General features: G+C 61.8%; 2 protein-coding genes across 3 annotated transcripts; one reads left to right on the forward strand and one right to left on the reverse strand.

Annotated features, from left to right (window-relative positions):
• Window positions 1-1,694: 1,694 nt before the first annotated feature.
• On the reverse strand, window positions 1,695-6,319 carry GARIN5A (golgi associated RAB2 interactor 5A; the record flags this gene model as incomplete). Its single annotated transcript, XM_081107356.1, has 4 exons — window positions 1,695-1,959; window positions 5,509-5,639; window positions 5,992-6,092; window positions 6,271-6,319. The coding sequence occupies 4 exons, from the start codon at window positions 6,317-6,319 to the stop codon at window positions 1,695-1,697; spliced, it is 546 nt and encodes a 181-aa protein (XP_080963482.1).
• Window positions 6,320-6,574: 255 nt separating this feature from the next.
• On the forward strand, window positions 6,575-14,712 carry EMC10 (ER membrane protein complex subunit 10). Of its 2 annotated transcripts, XM_081108302.1 has the most exons (8): window positions 6,575-6,702; window positions 7,630-7,699; window positions 8,887-8,996; window positions 9,307-9,411; window positions 9,985-10,166; window positions 10,263-10,356; window positions 11,104-11,204; window positions 11,409-11,467. In XM_081108302.1, the coding sequence occupies exons 1-7, from the start codon at window positions 6,589-6,591 to the stop codon at window positions 11,188-11,190; spliced, it is 762 nt and encodes a 253-aa protein (XP_080964428.1). In that variant the 5' UTR covers window positions 6,575-6,588; the 3' UTR covers window positions 11,191-11,204; window positions 11,409-11,467. The 2 variants fall into 2 exon arrangements, with proteins under 2 accessions (XP_080964428.1, XP_080964427.1); XM_081108301.1 differs by lacking the exon at window positions 11,104-11,204 and having other exon boundaries at window positions 11,409-14,712.
• Window positions 14,713-16,040: the final 1,328 nt, after the last annotated feature.

Here is a 16,040-nt window from a genome sequence, read left to right on the forward strand (position 1 = left end):
GCCTTCCTCCCGGGTCAGGGGCTGGTGGCGGGGGAGGGGGGGGGGAAGAGCCAGGCCGCAGTGGCCACCCTCCTAAGACATCCCCTTGATGAAACAGACCACTCGGAGGCCGCCATCCAGAAATAACCACTTTAGTGCGACAAGCACGTTGCTATGGCAACCACGGAGCGTCAGGGTGCGGACCCAAGACGCCCTCTTAGACGGGCTCCCATGGGTGGGGACCGGGCCGGCTGCAGCTGCTGCGGGAAGAGTCGGGGAGGTGCCCAAGGCCAGGCTGGGGAAGGCTCCCTGGTGAGGGGGCCGCGGGGGAAATGGGGCGCTAGGTCTCTGGGGGGCGGCCCCCCAAGGAGCCGGACACGGTGCGAGGATGCGCGGGAGACCGCGCTGAGCATGTGAATGGGGGACATCGGCCAGACTGCTCCTGCCCGGGCTGTTGGTTCTGAAGTGGCCGATCCTTATTCACTTTAATCATCCATTTGTCTGGCCCCACGAGGGGAAGTTCCATCTCTGGTCCTCTGGGGACGCCAGAGCGTGTTGGGGGACTCGGGGTCCCCGCAGTAGGAGGCCTGTGGGTTCAGCCTGGCTCCCCTGCCTCGCAGCTGCGGACAGAGTCTGTCTCAGAGGCCGCGGCTGCAGATGTAGCTGCATTTGGGGGGGGGGGCGGGAGGGGACCCTGTACTTACTTACTGGGGAGGCGGGGAGCAGAGTCTCCAGAGGAAGGGGCCCCACGGGCTCCAGTGGCCCCACCTTCAAGGAGGGGCACACCTCCCCTCCCCAGGCCCACAGGACCTGGGTGTCGGGCCTGGCTGGCTCCACCCTTCAGGCCCGGGCATTCCCTCGCCAGATGCCCCTACGGAGAGAAGCTGGAAGGGGAGACGCCCAGTTAGGGAACTGCAGCCACCTTAGCTGGCCCCCCACGGCCATGACACCGCCCTGCTGAGTCCCTGCTGCCCTTCATCACGGACCTCACACCCCCTCAGGACCCGGAGTCCAGCCCCGTCACTGCCACGGTCAGACCCAGGCATCCGGGCCCCCAGCCCCTCCTCCCTCAGACCCAGGAGCCCAGGCCCCTGGCCCCTCCTCCCTCAGACCCAGGAGCCCAGGCCCCCAGCCCCTCCTCCCTCAGACCCAGGAGCCCAGGCCCCTGGCCCCTCCTCCCTCAGACCCAGGAGTCCAGGCCCCCAGCCCCTCCTCCCTCAGACCCAGGAGCCCAGGCCCCCAGCCCTCCTCCCTCAGACCCAGGAGCCCAGGCCCCCAGCCCCTCCTCCCTCAGACCCAGGGGTCCAGGCCCCCAGCCCCTCCTCCCTCAGACCCAGGAGCCCAGGCCCCCAGCCCCTCCTCCCTCAGACCCAGGAGTCCAGGCCCCCAGCCCCTCCTCCCTCAGACCCAGGAGCCCAGGCCCCCAGCCCTCCTCTCTCAGACCCAGGAGCCCAGGCCCCCAGCCCCTCCTCCCTCAGACCCAGGGGTCCAGGCCCCCGGCCCCTCCTCCCTCAGACCCAGGAGCCCAGGCCCCCGGCCCCTCCTCCCTCGGACCCAGGAGTCCAGGCCCCCAGCCTCTCCTCCCTCGGACCCAGGAGTCCAGGCCCCCGGCCTCTCCTCCCTCGGACCCAGGAGCCCAGGCCCCCGGCCCCTCCTCCCTCAGACCCAGGGGTCCAGGCCCATTTTCCACCCCTCCCTCCACCGTCCGCCCTCCTCTAAGCCCCATCCCTCCCTGCCTCCCTTTCAGTCAGATACTCCTCCTCCTCTTCATCTTCCTCTCCATCCTCCTGGGGGCTACTCTGGGCCGAGTGGAAGCGCAGGCAGTAGAGCAGCCGCACCCACTGGCAGAACTCGTAGTCGCAGGTCCTGGGCGGACCCCGCAGCTGCAGGTAGAAGGTGCGGCCGTTTTGCAACTTGACCTTGAGCTGTCTGCGGCTCTTGTCGTGGACGAAGAGCTGGACGAACTGCAAGGGGATCATCCTGGCGGGCGGAAGGGGCGCCTCAGGTCCTGCCTTCCCCGGCCGCCCCCTCCCCGCCGCCAGCCGGCGCCCTCGGAGTCGGGGTTGCCCACCTGGCCGCCCCCTTCTCTCCCCGAGTCCTTTCCACTCTCTCTGCCGCTTGAATCTTCTCCATCCCCTCCTGGCACCCACAAGGCACCCGCGTGCCTCCCGCTGGCCAGGCCTCTCTCCTAAACCCCCGAGTTGAATAGACACCCGCCTACTTGAAATCCAGTTCCATTTGGATGTGGGCTCGGCAGCTGACACAGAAAATGCCCAGCCACCACATTTCTGACCTCATCCCCACCCCAAACCCGCTCCTCTCCATCCTCCCGGTTTTAACTGCATCCACTTGCTCGGCCAGGAACCCGGAGGTGCTTCTGACTTTCCCTCTCACACCCTCACCCAGTCCTGCCCTCCCCCCAGAATCCTGATGGCCCTGCCCTTACAATGATCCACGATCCCGCCACTTCCAACCCCCAGCGCCTCCATGGGGGCCACCCAGCCCCAGTCTGTCCCCCACGCGGTCGCCAGAGGGAACCGGTCGACACCTGAGTTGGCCCAGGTCCCTCCCGTGGCTCAGAGTAAAAGCCAAGTCCTCAGCTTGGCCAGGACGCCCTGCACGGTCTGTCCCTTTTGTCCCCTCTCTGCCCTCACCTCCCGCCTACCTCCCTGGCTCACTCCGCTCCAGCCACACTGCCCTCCGCGCTGTTTCCTTAACCGGCTGGGCTCGGTCCTGCCTCAGGACCTTTGCACAGGCGGTTCCCTCTGCCTGAAGTCTCCCTCCAGCCACCCCCGTGGCTTGGCCCCCTCATCTCTCTCAGGGAAGTCTGTTTGCAATCCTGGGCCTATTTGCAGCCCTGTCCAGGCTTGCAGGCCTCCGCATGGTCCCCTCTCTGGGCCCTCATTCGGATCCACAGACCTTTTATCCCGTCGGACAAACTGCCATCTATTCCGTCTGCCTGCCCAGTAGAAGGTGAGCTGGAGGGCAGAGATTTGGGGCTGATTTTGTCACTGCTGCTTCCCTAGCACCCCAAGTGACACGAAGTACCGTGGAGACTTGTTGAGTATTTGAAGAAATGAATTGCTCTGCCTCCAGCCTGATTCAAGGTCCCAGGCAGAGGAAACAATCCAGAGAGGGTGGGTAAGCTGGCCTAGGTCACACAGCGGAATCTGTATTCTCAATCATAACCATGAGGAAGCCACAGAGGCACCCTCTGGCCCAGCAAGCCTACCTCTAGGACTTGGTCTTACGCCCTCCTACCCGGGCACATGGATGTCCCCTGCCTGCCACACTGGCTGTAACCCCAAGACACCAGACACCACCTCAGAGGGGGACGATCTTTGATTATATTCTCAAGATGGAAGAACAGCCATTGGCATTGACAGAGAGCTTACTCTGTGCCAGGCACCGCTGTCCTAAGCACTTTTATTCAGTTTACCCTCCCCCCCACAGCAGCCCTGGATGGGGGCTCTCCCCTCATCCCCATGTTCCAGATGAGGAAACTGAGGCACAGACAGGTAGGGAACTTGGGCCAAAACTAGTGAAAAGAGGGGAAGCCAGGACTTGAACCCAGGTCATCTGAGGGCGGCCTTTTGCTCAAGGCTGTTCCCTAGAACAGCAAGAATGCCCCCCCCCCCAAAAAAAAACAACAACCATAGAGTGGTGCCCGAGGGCCCAGAGTCTGTTCAGTCGTGTATGTCCACAAGGGGACCTGGTAGCTGCACTCGCGTGGATATGAAATGGGTATTGACATCCTGCTGACGGAGTGAGCGGAGGGAAAGTGGCCTCTAGCATGTGCCTGCAACTGTTAAAGGGCCAACACACACTAGATGTCCATCAGAAGTGGTGCAGCGAGCCCTGACCGGTTTGGCTCAGTGGATAGAGCGCCGGCCTGCGGACTCAAGGGTCCCGGGTTCGATTCCGGTCCAGGGCATGTACCTTGGTTGGGGGTGTGCAGGAGGCAGCTGACTGGTGTTTCTAACTCTCTATCCCTCTCCCTTCCTCTCTGTAAAAAATCAATAAATTATATATTTTTTTTAAAAAAGAAGTGTTCCAGAGTAACTGGCTGTAAGCTGGTCAGCAGGGAGGGGCCAGGGCGAGCCTTGAGGCTGAGTTTGCAGAGCAAGCTCAATGCTTTGACGTGGATGGTATGTTTATTTGGGGAGGGGGGGTTTCAGGGAGGGTGCTAAAGGAGATTATGGGGGTCAAAGCCTTCCCGCTGTGCCACCCTGAGCAGGTCACGGCTCAGTGGGCAGGGAGATCAATGGGTGGAATACAATTAGCACCGAAAAGAAAAGGAATGTTGTAGAAAAGGCCAGGCCACCATAAGACGCCTGGATACCGCTCTGTGGAACGTTTTAAACTGAGAGACAGGGATAACTAAAGGCTGTGAGACACCTTTAGTTCAGGTCAGAATCAGATTCTGCCGCCAAGTGAATTACAAAAAAGTCAGAGCCGCCCATCCGGCGTGGCTCAGTGGTTGAGCATCGACCCACAAACCAGGTCGTCACCGTTTAATTCCGGGTCAGGGCACATGCCCAGGTCTGGGGCTTGATCCCAGTAGGGGGTGCACAGGAGGGAGTCGATCCATGTTTCTCTCATCATTGATGTTTCTATCTCTCCCTCTCCCTTCCTCTCTCTCTAAAATAAATAAAACATTTTTTTTTTTTTAAATCAAAGTTGCCAAAACCGGTTTAGCTCGGTGGATAGAGCATCGGCCTGCGGACTGAAGGGTCCCAGGTTCGATTCCGGTCAAGGGCATGTACCTTGGTTGCGGGCACATCCCCAGTGGGGGGTGTGCAGGAGGCGGCTGGTCAATGTTTCTCTCTCATCGATGTTTCTAACTCTCTATCCCTCTCCCTTCCTCTCTGTAAAAAATCAATAAAATATATTAAAAAAAAAATCAAAGCCACTGGCAGAACACTTCTCTAAATACACAATACCCATGGGCATGTTTGGGTATTTGCGGCTGGAGTTGGACGCAGGAGCCTCGGATGGGGGAAAGGTATATCTTGTGTGTTTTTATACTTTGGAGTCGAATCTGCATTACGTTTCCCATGAAAACCCGGAGATCTGAAGGGGCAGTGCGCAGTGGGACACAGGTCGCCATGGTGAGGAGCCTGAGGTTCCGATCCCACCCCTGACCCATTGTGAGACCCTGGGCCGGCGGCTCCCCTCCTTGGGCCCCGTTTCTCTCTCTGGAGGATGGGGCTAAAGGCCCCCCCCCCCCCCGTATAAAAGCATGACGTCAGAGATGAGTGGCCCAGGGGGTGCTTGGCATGCAGTGGACGCTAGCGGCAGGTCATCCTCTTGACCCCTGCCAGGCCGTGGCTGAGGACTGCTCCCCCTGGTCGCTAACTATCCCTGATTTCTGGCCCCTGTGGACGGCCCTGTCCTGGTTCTTCTGGGGGCGGCCATCCAAGGTTCCTGGCCCTCAGGTCATGTGGGCACGAGGAGGAGCTGCAGGGAGCCCAGGGTGCCCTGAGCTGGGGAAGGAGGTCTGGGCTGGGCTGGGGGTGGGGCAGGCACCTGAAGAGCTGTAGGCGTCCGTCGTCCTTGGCGGGGCCTGCCAGCAGCAACAGGTCTGGGAGTTGCAGGGCCGGACTGGAGGCTGCCACCCCCATGGTTACCTTGTTGGCAACTTCTCCTAACCGGGTCACCTGGGGTGGGGGACAAGGGTTAGAAGCTGGATAGATGGTGGGGTGTGTGTGCAGAATTGGGGAGGGATCAGAGGTCAAGAAGAAGTAAGGGTCATGAACCTAGTGAATGAAACACCAAGACGGGAGTCAGATGTCCTGAGGTCAAAGATCATACAGGTGTTAAGTCAGGGAAACCGCAAGGGAGTCAAAGGCCAGGCTTCATAGAGAAGCTGAAGGTCTGCAGGTTTGGGGAAAGGGGTCGGTCAGGGATTCCAGGAGGTGGACGTTATGGGGGAGTTGTCAGAAGCGGGGAGAGCTGGGGTTCCCCAAGTCAGGAGGGGGGGGGGGCTCAGGCGGTCCTGGGGCTTCACACCTGCACGAAATTGCTCTCAAAGACGGTGAAGTCCCGCAGCTGGTCGAACTCCCCGCTCTGAAGGAGGCGTTGGAGCCGTCCAGGCCTGCCTGTGGGACAAGCTGAAACGAGGGTGTGTTCTAGGGGGGTCCAGTTCGGGGGTGTCTATTCCAGGAGGCTGAGCGTTGGGGGTACCGGGCTGTCGGTCTCCAATCGCCGGCCCCATCCCTCACCTGGCCCCGCCCCTGAGGCGTGGCTCCACCCCTCACCTGCCATCCAACCCACCTGGTCCCACTACACCTGCTCCATCGAGGGCCAGGGCCGTCCTGAGCTCTAGTCTCTGCTTCATCCTAGGAAGAAAACCGCGGAAGAAAACGGAGGGCGTGGCCACGGAGTGTGACGTCACAACGCAGCGGACCGGGAGACGCCGGTGATTGTGCCGTCACCCTAGGGGCGGGGCCAGCCAAGAGACGTCAGGCCCCGGTAGGGGGCGGGCACTAGTGCGCAGACGCGAGGAGCCGGCGCAGGCGCACGCGGGCGGGATGCGGTCCGTTCCTCCCAGAGTGCTCCGCGGCAACCGGCGCACTCTGGCCCGTGGGCTGGTGGGAAGGGGCCAAAATGGCGGCGGCCGGCGCCAGGGCCACTCGGCTGCTCCTGCTCTTGCTGATGGCGGCCGCAGCCCCCAGCCGCGCGCGGGGCAGTGGTTGCCGGTCCGGGGCCGCTGCACGGGGGGTGAGTACTCATAGGCGCGGCTGACAGAAATCGGGAGCCTCGGACTCTGAGGACGGCGAAGGCGAGAACGGGGCCGCACAGGGCCGAGAGGGAAGAGAGGTGAAAACACCGTGGAAGGCGAGCTTGCAGCCCTGCACCTGCAGGGGCCGCACAACTGGGAGGAAGCGGGAGGGGCGGGGCTCGGGTGGGACCTGGGCACCCGTATGCGCGGCGCGGTGACGGTCGGGGCCAGACTGCCTCTCCTTTCCCGCGTTCAGACCCTGGGAACCTGCCTTCATGAATATGCATGAGGAGGTGTGGCCCGGCTGGAATGCTGGCGAATCAGACCTCGGGCCGCTAAAATGAAAAAGGCGGGGTGGAGGGCTCTCGCGAGTTTGGAGGGGGGGGGGGGTGTGGGGTGTGTGTGTGTGGGTGTGTGTGTGTGTGTGTGTCTGTCTGTCTGTCTGTCTGTCTGTCTTGTGGACTGAATATGCATGAGGGGGGCGGGACTTGATCTGGGATTAAAATCTGGAAGGGAGGTTGCGCAGGTGCGAGAGTGGCGGATGCAGCAGAGTTAGGAGAAATTGGGAGATTTGGAGAAAAGGAGGGCGTGGATCCCTCCTTTTTGGGGGCAGTTAAGGCTACTTGGATATTATTAGCTTGGAAAGGAAGCGCAGGTGCCTTTTAACTCAGGCACATTAATGATACTGGGCGTGAGTGACCGGCGCGGATAAGTAGCCTTGGAAACGAGGTTAGCGTGCTTGCAGACTCTGGTTGTCTGGGGACCGTCCAGATCCTGGATTTTCATGAAATGGGCGGTTGGAGCCGTGAGCAAGCGTCAGTGTTTGGAGATGAGTGTGACAATAAGGCTCCTCTCCCAGGATGCCCGTCTGCCCGGGGTCAGGGCGAGGGCTCTGTTGGTCCTCACTTGGGGTCCTCTGTCCGCAGGCCGGGGTGGAAGGTCGCGACGAGGCCTGTGGCACCGTGGGGCTGCTGCTGGAGCACTCATTTGAGATCGGTGAGTCCGGCAGTGTCCTCGCCTGAACGCTTCCCCAGCGCCCCGTGAAGTCGGGAACCTTGGTTTGGGTGCTGTGCAGTGTGAGACACCCTCCCTTCACGAACAGCCTTGCTCCTGAGAGGGTGTTTGCATTGCCCTGGGGACGGGGGATACGGAGGGTGGGGGGAGGGGGGAGAGGGAGGGGGTGGATGTGTGTGGGGAGGGCACTCGAATAGAAACTATGCCTTAACTATAAGGCAAATCCAATGCAGCAGCCGTGATAACCTCAGAGAGCGCTTCTCTGACTCATTGCCTGCGCCCTGCACTAGTGGTTGGATGCTCTGCGTGTACCAACTCCAGCATCCTCACAACAGTCATTCAGGGGAGTAGGTGTGAGGGATGGCCCCATTTTTCAGAAGAGGAAACTGAGGCACAGAGAGGCACCACACGCCATGCCCAGCCTACACAGCCTTGACTCAGATGCCCCCAGAGCACAGATGTCAGTGTGGCCCAGGGGTTATTAATTAATTATTAATTATTAATCCAGCCTGGGAAGCAGCTCCCCATGTAACACCCAGGCCGGGGCCGGGTGGCGCACCAAGTGCTGCCCCCTGCAGCTTACAAAGGCCTTGATCTCTAGCTGACGCTGCCCGCGCGCCCCCTCTACCCCCACGCTCCTCCCCCGATTGCCCCCCCCCCCCCCAGATGGCTTCCCTTCCTGGCTCTGCTCACAGTACATTTTTATAACAGTTTCCTCTTGCAGCATCAGCTTGTTTTAAACTTTGATTAAAAATAATAATAATAATCCAGCCTGGGGCCCCAGACTCTGGGGGGCACTTGTTATAAACACTGAAGCTGGGCCTCTTAGACCTGGGTCTGACCCTGGTGTCTTCCTGAGGAAGCCAGGCTGATTGTGATGGCCCGGTGGGGGGTGGGAGGGTTTGGGGGGGGGGGGGAGGGACTCTTGGGCCCTGTATTTTGCAGCTGGGCAAACAGGCTCAGAGCAGTTATGTGAATGTCCCTGGGTCGCCTGGCAAGGCAGGAGGGCTTAGGAGCTGTGGGGTTGGGGCGTCTGCCTTGCTCTGTGAGGATGTGGTGGGGTGTCCCTCACCTGCAGGTGGGAAAATGGGGCCCAGGTTGGGGAAGCTGGTCAGAGCAAGGGTTGAGGGGTGCTGCGGGGGGTGCTCGCTGAGCCCAGGCTCCCACAGATGACAGCGCCCACTTCCGGAAGCGCGGCTCCATACTCTGGAACCAGCAGGACAGCACCTTGTCCCTGTCGCAGCGGCAGCTCAACGAGGAGGAGCGGGGCCGACTCCGGGTGAGGAGGGGACTGGGGCCCGGCGGGCAGGGGGACACCTGTGCCCTAGAGTGTGGCACGCATGCCTCAGGGCCTTGGCCCATGCTGCCCCTCCGCCCAGCACACCCTCCTCCGCCAGTTTTTTTACAAAATATATTTTTATTGATTTCAGAGAGGAAGGGAGAGGGAGAGAGAGAGAGAGAAACATCAATGATGAGAGAGTCATTGATCGGCTGCCTCCTGCACACCCCACATTGGGGATGGGGGGGTTGTCTAGGCTTGGCAGGTCCTGGCATCGTCCCCCTCACCGCCGCCTCTGCCCGCCCTGCAGGATGTGGCAGCTCTCAACGGCCTGTACCGGGTCCGGGTTCCGAGGCGGCCTGGCGCCCCTGACGGCCCAGAAGCTGGCGGCTACGTCTCCTCCTTCGTCCCCGCGGTGAGTCAGGGACGAGGACTGGCCTCTGTCCTTGTTCTTCCCACCCGTCCGGTCGGCTGCCACCATTCGGCCCCGGTGTTTATGGACGGGGAGGACTTGGCCTTGTCCTCGAGGCCTCCCAGCCGCGTCCATGCGGTGGGTTCTCTGAGGGGCAGCGCAGGGCGGTGGCCTGGGCTTGTGCCCGAGGGGCAGGCGGCCATGGAAGCTTGGAAGGTGCTGCTGGGGCCGTGGGCGGGGCCGGAGGCTGGGGCGGTGGGCGGGGCCGTGGGAGGGGCCGGAGGCTGGGGCGGTGGGCGGGGCCGGAGGCTGGGGGCGGTGGGCGGGCCCGGAGGCTGGGGGCGGTGGGCGGGCCCGGAGGCTGGGGGCGGTGGGCGGGCCCGGAGGCTGGGGGCGGTGGGCGGGCCCGGAGGCTGGGGGCGGTGGGCGGGCCCGGAGGCTGGGGCGGTGGGAGGGGCCGTGGGCGGGGCCGGAGGCTGGGGCGGTGGGAGGGGCCGTGGGCTGGGCTGGAGGCTGGGGCGGGCACCCAGTGCCGGCCAGGCCTGGGCAGCGGCCCCTGCTCCCCTCCTCCCGCAGTGCTCCCTGGTGGAGTCGCACCTCTCGGATCAGCTGACGCTGCATGTGGATGTGGCCGGCAACGTGGTGGGCCTGTCGGTGGTGACACACCCCGGGGGCTGCCGGGGCCAGGAGGTGGAGGACGTGGACCTGGAGCTGTTCAACACGTCTGTGCAGCTGCAGCCGCCGGTCACGGCCCCAGGGTGAGGGCAGGACGGGTACCCAGCCCCGCCGGCTTGGGGGTGGCTGACTCGGCCCCTCACCCATCTCCTCCTCCTCCTCCTCCTCCACCCCCGCAGCCCGGAGACGGCGGCCTTCATCGAGCGCCTGGAGATGGAGCAGGCCCAGAAGGCCAAGAACCCGCAGGAGCAGAAGTCCTTTTTCGCCAAATATGTGAGTGGGGTTCCGCCTGCCCTGCCCCCTTCTGACAAGCCCTGCGCCTCCTCCTCCTCCTCCCGGCCCCTCGTGCGGCCTCGGGCCTCCGTGCGTGTCCTCCTGGCCCTGGGCTGAGCCTAGGCCTGGACGGAGCCGTGAGGGCTGGAGCCCAGGCGCCCAGGCCCAGGGCGTGGCCGGCTCGGAGCTGGTGGTGCGGCCGGGCCCCGGGTGGGGCAGCCGGGTAGAGGCAGCGTCAGAACAGAGGCGGGTGGAGAAGGGGTGCGGGCAGCCCCAGGAGCAGCTGGGACGAGAGTCCAGTGGAGAGGACGCGGCCTGGGCCGGGCCGGGGCCGGGGCTGTGAGGCTGGAGATGGGGTGGCAGGTTTCAGAGGAACAGGGTGGCTGGTGGGGTCCCCCAGGTCCAGGAGCAGGCGGCTCTGGGCAGGAGTATTTGGGTGCCAGTGCTCTGGGCCAGGTGCCCGAGGCCAGGCCTGCGCTGCCAGAGAAGCCCCAAGGCTCAGGGTCCCGGGACCTGGGGGTGCTGGCTGAGGGGGTGGGCCCGCCAGGGGTGCGGCCGGGGCTGCGGGTGGGAGGATGCTGAGCCCTGCGTGTGGGCGCCGTGCCCGCAGGGCCTGAGGATAGCCCAGCCTGGGACTGTGAGGAAACAGGCCCAGAGAGGCCGAGAGCTTGCCTTCCTGGCTGCCCTCCCGAGGGCTGCAGGACCCACGGCCACCACTGGCCCTGACCCGCGCCCCTCCCTCCTCAGTGGCACCTCATCCTGGGGGGGGCCGTGTTGCTCACAGCCCTGCGTCCGGCCGCCCCGGGGCCCGCACCGTCTCCGCAGGAGGCCTGAGTCTGGAGGCCTGAGTGAGGACCCAGCCCCCCGCCTCTGCCCGCCGTGCACCCCCTGCCCTCCCGACCCGACCTGACCCGTAGTGACGTAGGGGACCTGGGCCCTCTCCTCACGCGGCCTCCCCTCACGCCAGCCCCCCTTCCGCGCCCTGGGGATGCTGCTCACACTCACCTCCTCTCTCTCTCTCTCTGTCCGTTGCCCGTCCTGTCCGCCCACAGTGGATGTACATCATTCCTGTCGTCCTGTTCCTCATGATGTCGGGAGCACCGGATGCCGGGGGCCAGGGGGGCGGTGGGGGTGGGGGTGGCGGAGGGGGCAGTGGCCGGTGAGGGCGCGGGGCTTCCTTCCTGCCCAGAGAGCCGGGCCTTGTTCATCCCAAAAGGCTTCGCTGGCCCCTCCCCCAGAGCCTCTCCCCTGGGGCCCCGTGTTCCTGTCTGGAGGGCGGTGGGGTTCTTGGCCCTGCTGCCCCCGTGGCCCCAAGGCTTCCCTCTGACCCCGTGTCCCGTCACCCCCAGCACCCCAAGCCCTGCAGACCAGGAGCTCTCCAGCTCCGCGCCTTTGTTCTCACCCTGGTTCCGGCTGGGCTCCATGGCCCCTACCTCCTGGGCCACACGCCTGTCCCTGTACCCTGAGGGCACAGCAGGCCGGGCGCCTGGCTCCGCTCCTCCCTGGCCCTGCCCTCGGGCCTGCTGCCCCTTTTCTGCCCAGGATGCCAGGCCCCGTGTCCACGTCAGCACAGAGCAGACGGCTTCCGTGCGCGCAGGCCCGGCCGTCACTCCCGCCGCCGGCTGCCTTCCCTGGGCCCCGGGCTCCGGGTGAGGACGCTGGGCCTCTGCTGTACCCCCCCCCCCCCCAAAGCTTACCTGGTTACAACCATTGAGAAGACACTGAAATACATGAAGGTTTGAAAGTTACCACTTCCAGCAGCCAAGTGCACTGTGGACCTGGCCCCTGGTGCGTGTGTGTGCACGTGTGTGCACGTGTGTAGCATTGCTGAATCTCCGTGTTCACGTGAATTATGCGGACACCCCAGGAGATGGCCCTCCTTGTTGTCATGGCTGCAGGACGCTCCTCCGCGCTGTGTGTCCTGATTAAACTGGTCCCAGTGTTCACTGTCTCGCTCGCTTCCCACTTCCTGTGGTTGTAACAGCCCCACAGGGAGCTCGTGGCCACCCCTGTGTGTGTGTTGTTTCCTGGGGACGTGTGACTGGAAGTGGGGTCACTGGCAGCTTAGAGGCCTTTTCATGAGCAGGTGAGGCGTGAGGCGTGAGGCGTGGGGTGGGAAGGTGTCCCCCCTCACTTTTACCCCTTGATTTTCCTCCTGGAGATTGATGAGCACAGGCAAGTGGGGGCGCTGTTGGTCTCCCTGCTGGTCACAGAATCAACTCCACATGCGCCTGCCACTGGCTTCACTCGGGCAGAATTCCTGGCCGGTGCCCAGAGAGGCCTGGTCCCTGTGCTCCCCAAAGAGTGCCCCTGAGCTCAGCTAACCAGGGACATGCAGGTGTAACTAAGATAAAACCCTGCGCCCCAGCTGGTGTGTTCAGTAGTTAGAGCACTGGCCTGCGCCCTGAAGGGTCTTGGGTTTGATTCCCAGTCAAGGGCCACATACCTGGGTTGCAGGTTTGATCCTGGCCCTGGTCGGGGCGAATGCAGAGGCAGCTGGTCAATGTGTCTCATATTGATTCTCTTACCCCCTTCCTCCCATTCTCTAAAAATCGATGGGAAAATGATCCTTGGGTGAGGACTAACAAAAAAACACAAAGCCCTGAACCAGAAGGCTGGGCGGATGGCCTTTGCCGCCGGATCCATGTCGCCGAGCTGCCTCCAGTCCCCTCCCACAGCCTCGCCGACAGGCGCCCAGGCTCAGCCTCTCAGAATGAGGCAGAGCGAGGCGGCACTGGATTGTCTGGGAACTTGGCCTTTGCTCAGTGGCGTTTACGTCTGAAGTCCTCTTGGGAGTCGCCTGGTGTTGCCGACCCCTGTTTTCTGAGGCCCTTGGACGGCCAGCTGCGGCCCTTCCCTCGACCCCTCTTCCTCCGCAGGCAGCCACCTGCCCTGCGCGGCGACAGGTGGCCTGAGAGGCCCAAGGGTCCCACCCTCACATTTCCTCAGTGTCTGTGTGACACACCTGTCAGCACTGGGGCTATTTCACCAGTTTGGTTTTTTTTTTTTTTTTTTTAAATATATTTTATTGATTTTTTACAGAGAGGAAGGGAGAGAGATAGAGAGTTAGAAACATCGATGAGAGAGAAACATCCATCAGCTGCCTCCTGCACATCTCCCACTGGGGATGTGCCTGCAACCAAGGTACATGCCCTTGACCGGAATCGAACCTGGGACCTTTCAGTCTGCAGGCCGACGCTCTATCCACTGAGCCAAACCGGCTTCGGCGCAGTTTGGTTTTTTAATATATTTTTTTATTGGTTTAAGAGAGGAAGGGAGAGATAGAAACATCCATGATGAGAGAATCATTGATGGGCTGCCTCCTGCACACCGCACACTGGGGATCCAGCCTGCAACCCGGGCACGTGCCCTGACCGGGAGTCGAACTAGCAACCTCTCTGCATGGGATGATGCCTGACCAGCGAGCCGCACTGGGCAGGGCTTGTCTTTTTTTTTTTTTTTTTTTTTTTTTAATATATTTTATTGATTTTTCTCAGAGAAGAAGGGAGAGAGATAGAGAGTTAGAAACATCAATGAGAGAGAAACATCGATCAGCTGCCTCCTGCACACTCCCTACTGGGGATGTGCCCACAACCAAGGTACATGCCCGTGACCGGAATCGAACCCGGGACCCTTCAGTCCGCAGGCCGACGCTCTATCCACTGAGCCAAACCGGTTAGGGCGGGGCTTGTCATTTTTTAGTGGACTGCAGTTTGAGTCTGTATTTATCTCCCCGCTTGTCCTCTAAGCCTGTCAATCGCTCTCAAGTGGCCACAGTTCTGGTGTGGAATGTTCTAGTCCTTGTCTGAGCTGTCCGGCTCCCCGGGCTCGGTCCTTACTAAACTTCCGCTTCTTGCCTGACCCTGGAGCGCGTGCTCCTGGCTCCGTTTATTGGCGAGTATCTGGGGGCACAGCATGAACCTCAGAAGGTACAGAAGGGTCCACAGCAAAGAGCCTTCTCCCCGGCCAACACTGCCCCCGCCCCCCCCCCCCCCCCCCCGCCCCGGGCCGTCCGGGGAACTGTTCCTGAGGGATTCTCCATAGACAACCCATCGTGTGCATCAATAGTTTTGCAAAAGTGTGTTGCTTTCATTCCCCCTCCCCCACTGGACATCAGTTGGAGAGGTTTCCGTCTCTGATGTAAAGTTCGTCCTCAGCCCAGCCGTGTTGCTCAGTGGTTGCGTGTGGACCTATGAACCAGGAGGTCATGGTTCGATTCCTGGCCAGGGCACATGCCCGGGGTTCGTGCGTGGTCCCCAGTGTGGGGCGTGCAGGAGGCAGCCGATCAATGATTGTCATCACTGATGTTTCTCTCCCTTCCTCTCTGAACTCAATAAAAATATATTAAAAACTAAATGAAGTGGGTCCTCACTTGTGGGCTGGCTCACGCGGGTTTCTTCGGGCCCATCAGTGGCCCTTTGGGTTTCCTGCGGGAATCCCCAGGCACCTCGTGGCTTTGCTCCTGCGTGTAGGTGCGGCCGCACTGCCGGGTGGGGACTTGCTGGGGCGTCAGTCCCCGCCCAGCCCCGCTGAGGTTCCAAACAGCACCTCTTCCTGGGTGATGCCCAAACCCGCCTCCCTCCCAGACCCTGCTGGTCTCCAGCCCCACAGCTGCTGCCCTGGACGTGCCTCAGGAACCACCGCGGAAGCCGGTGCCACCGTCGCCCATCAGCGCTGCTGGGGGCCTTTGTTCCAGCGAGTGGTGCCGCCACCTACCAGCCTCGCAGACCGGAGCGCTGCTCCCTGCATCCGTTCCTCTCTGCCTCCTCCCTTCACCCGTGTCCCCGTGACCACAGCCCTGGGCTCATCCTTCCCGCCTGGACCATCAGCCCACCTCCCCCTGACCACCATCATTCCCTCTCCGTCCATCCCCCTCATGGGGGCTTTCTGCCCGCTGCGCGGACCCCACTCCTCCTGCTCACAGCTGTGGCTGCCCAGTGCCCCCAGTGCCCCCAGGACCAGTCCCCGTCCCTCAGCTCGGCCTGTGAGGCCTGGAGTCGCTTAGCTGCCACCAGGCGGGGCTGCGGGCACAGTTCTCGCCCTCTCCGCCTCCCCACAGCGCCCCTCCTTTCTGCTCTGCCCCTTCTTTTCTTTTCTCCACTGAGCTCAGCCCTCATTTTTCCTCCTGGACACCCACCCCAGCCTCCCCAGCCTCCTGACCTCTGATGTGAGTGGGGGGGGGCACCTACAAGGTAACTCAGTGATTGCCCGTTTCCCAGTGTCCTTCCTCACCCCTTGGAGGCCCCTCTCCGCCCTACAGAACGTCACCCGCTCTGGCATCGGGGAACCCCTTCCCCAGCCTAGAGCTTCGCATTGGCATTTGGGGGTCCTTAGCATAGGGTTTGACAACTTTTTAAAGATATCTAAGACCCAGCTGGTGTGGCTCAGTGGTTGAACGTTGACCTATGAACGAGGAGGTCATGGTTCGATTCCCAGTTAGGGCACATTCCCATCAGTGATTTTCATCATTGATGTTTCTAGCCCTCTATCCAAAATAAATAAAAATATATTTGAAAATAAAATAAACTAATGCTGAAACCACAGGAGAGCACAAGAATATAAAACTAAAGAAAATATTTTTAAAGACTTTATGCCTAATTTTAGTATTTTTAAAAGCCTCTTTACTACCCAAAATGGCGCACTGTAGCCTGTGGCTTCTGGAAGCAATTGTACAGGAAGCAAAT

Source organism: Myotis nattereri (genome assembly GCF_964212035.1).
Source record: "Myotis nattereri genome assembly, chromosome: 15".
NCBI classification, from domain to species: Eukaryota; Metazoa; Chordata; class Mammalia; order Chiroptera; family Vespertilionidae; genus Myotis; species Myotis nattereri.

Excerpts from the sequence above, each read along its gene's own strand:
- EMC10 (XM_081108301.1), top strand. The coding sequence starts at position 6,589 with ATGGCGGCGGCCGGCGCCAGGGCCACTCGGCTGCTCCTGCTCTTGCTG. Across the intron at positions 7,700-8,886 it reads GGAGCACTCATTTGAGATCG|ATGACAGCGCCCACTTCCGG; the intron begins GTGAGTCCGGCA and ends AGGCTCCCACAG. Across the intron at positions 9,412-9,984 it reads TCTCCTCCTTCGTCCCCGCG|TGCTCCCTGGTGGAGTCGCA; the intron begins GTGAGTCAGGGA and ends CTCCTCCCGCAG.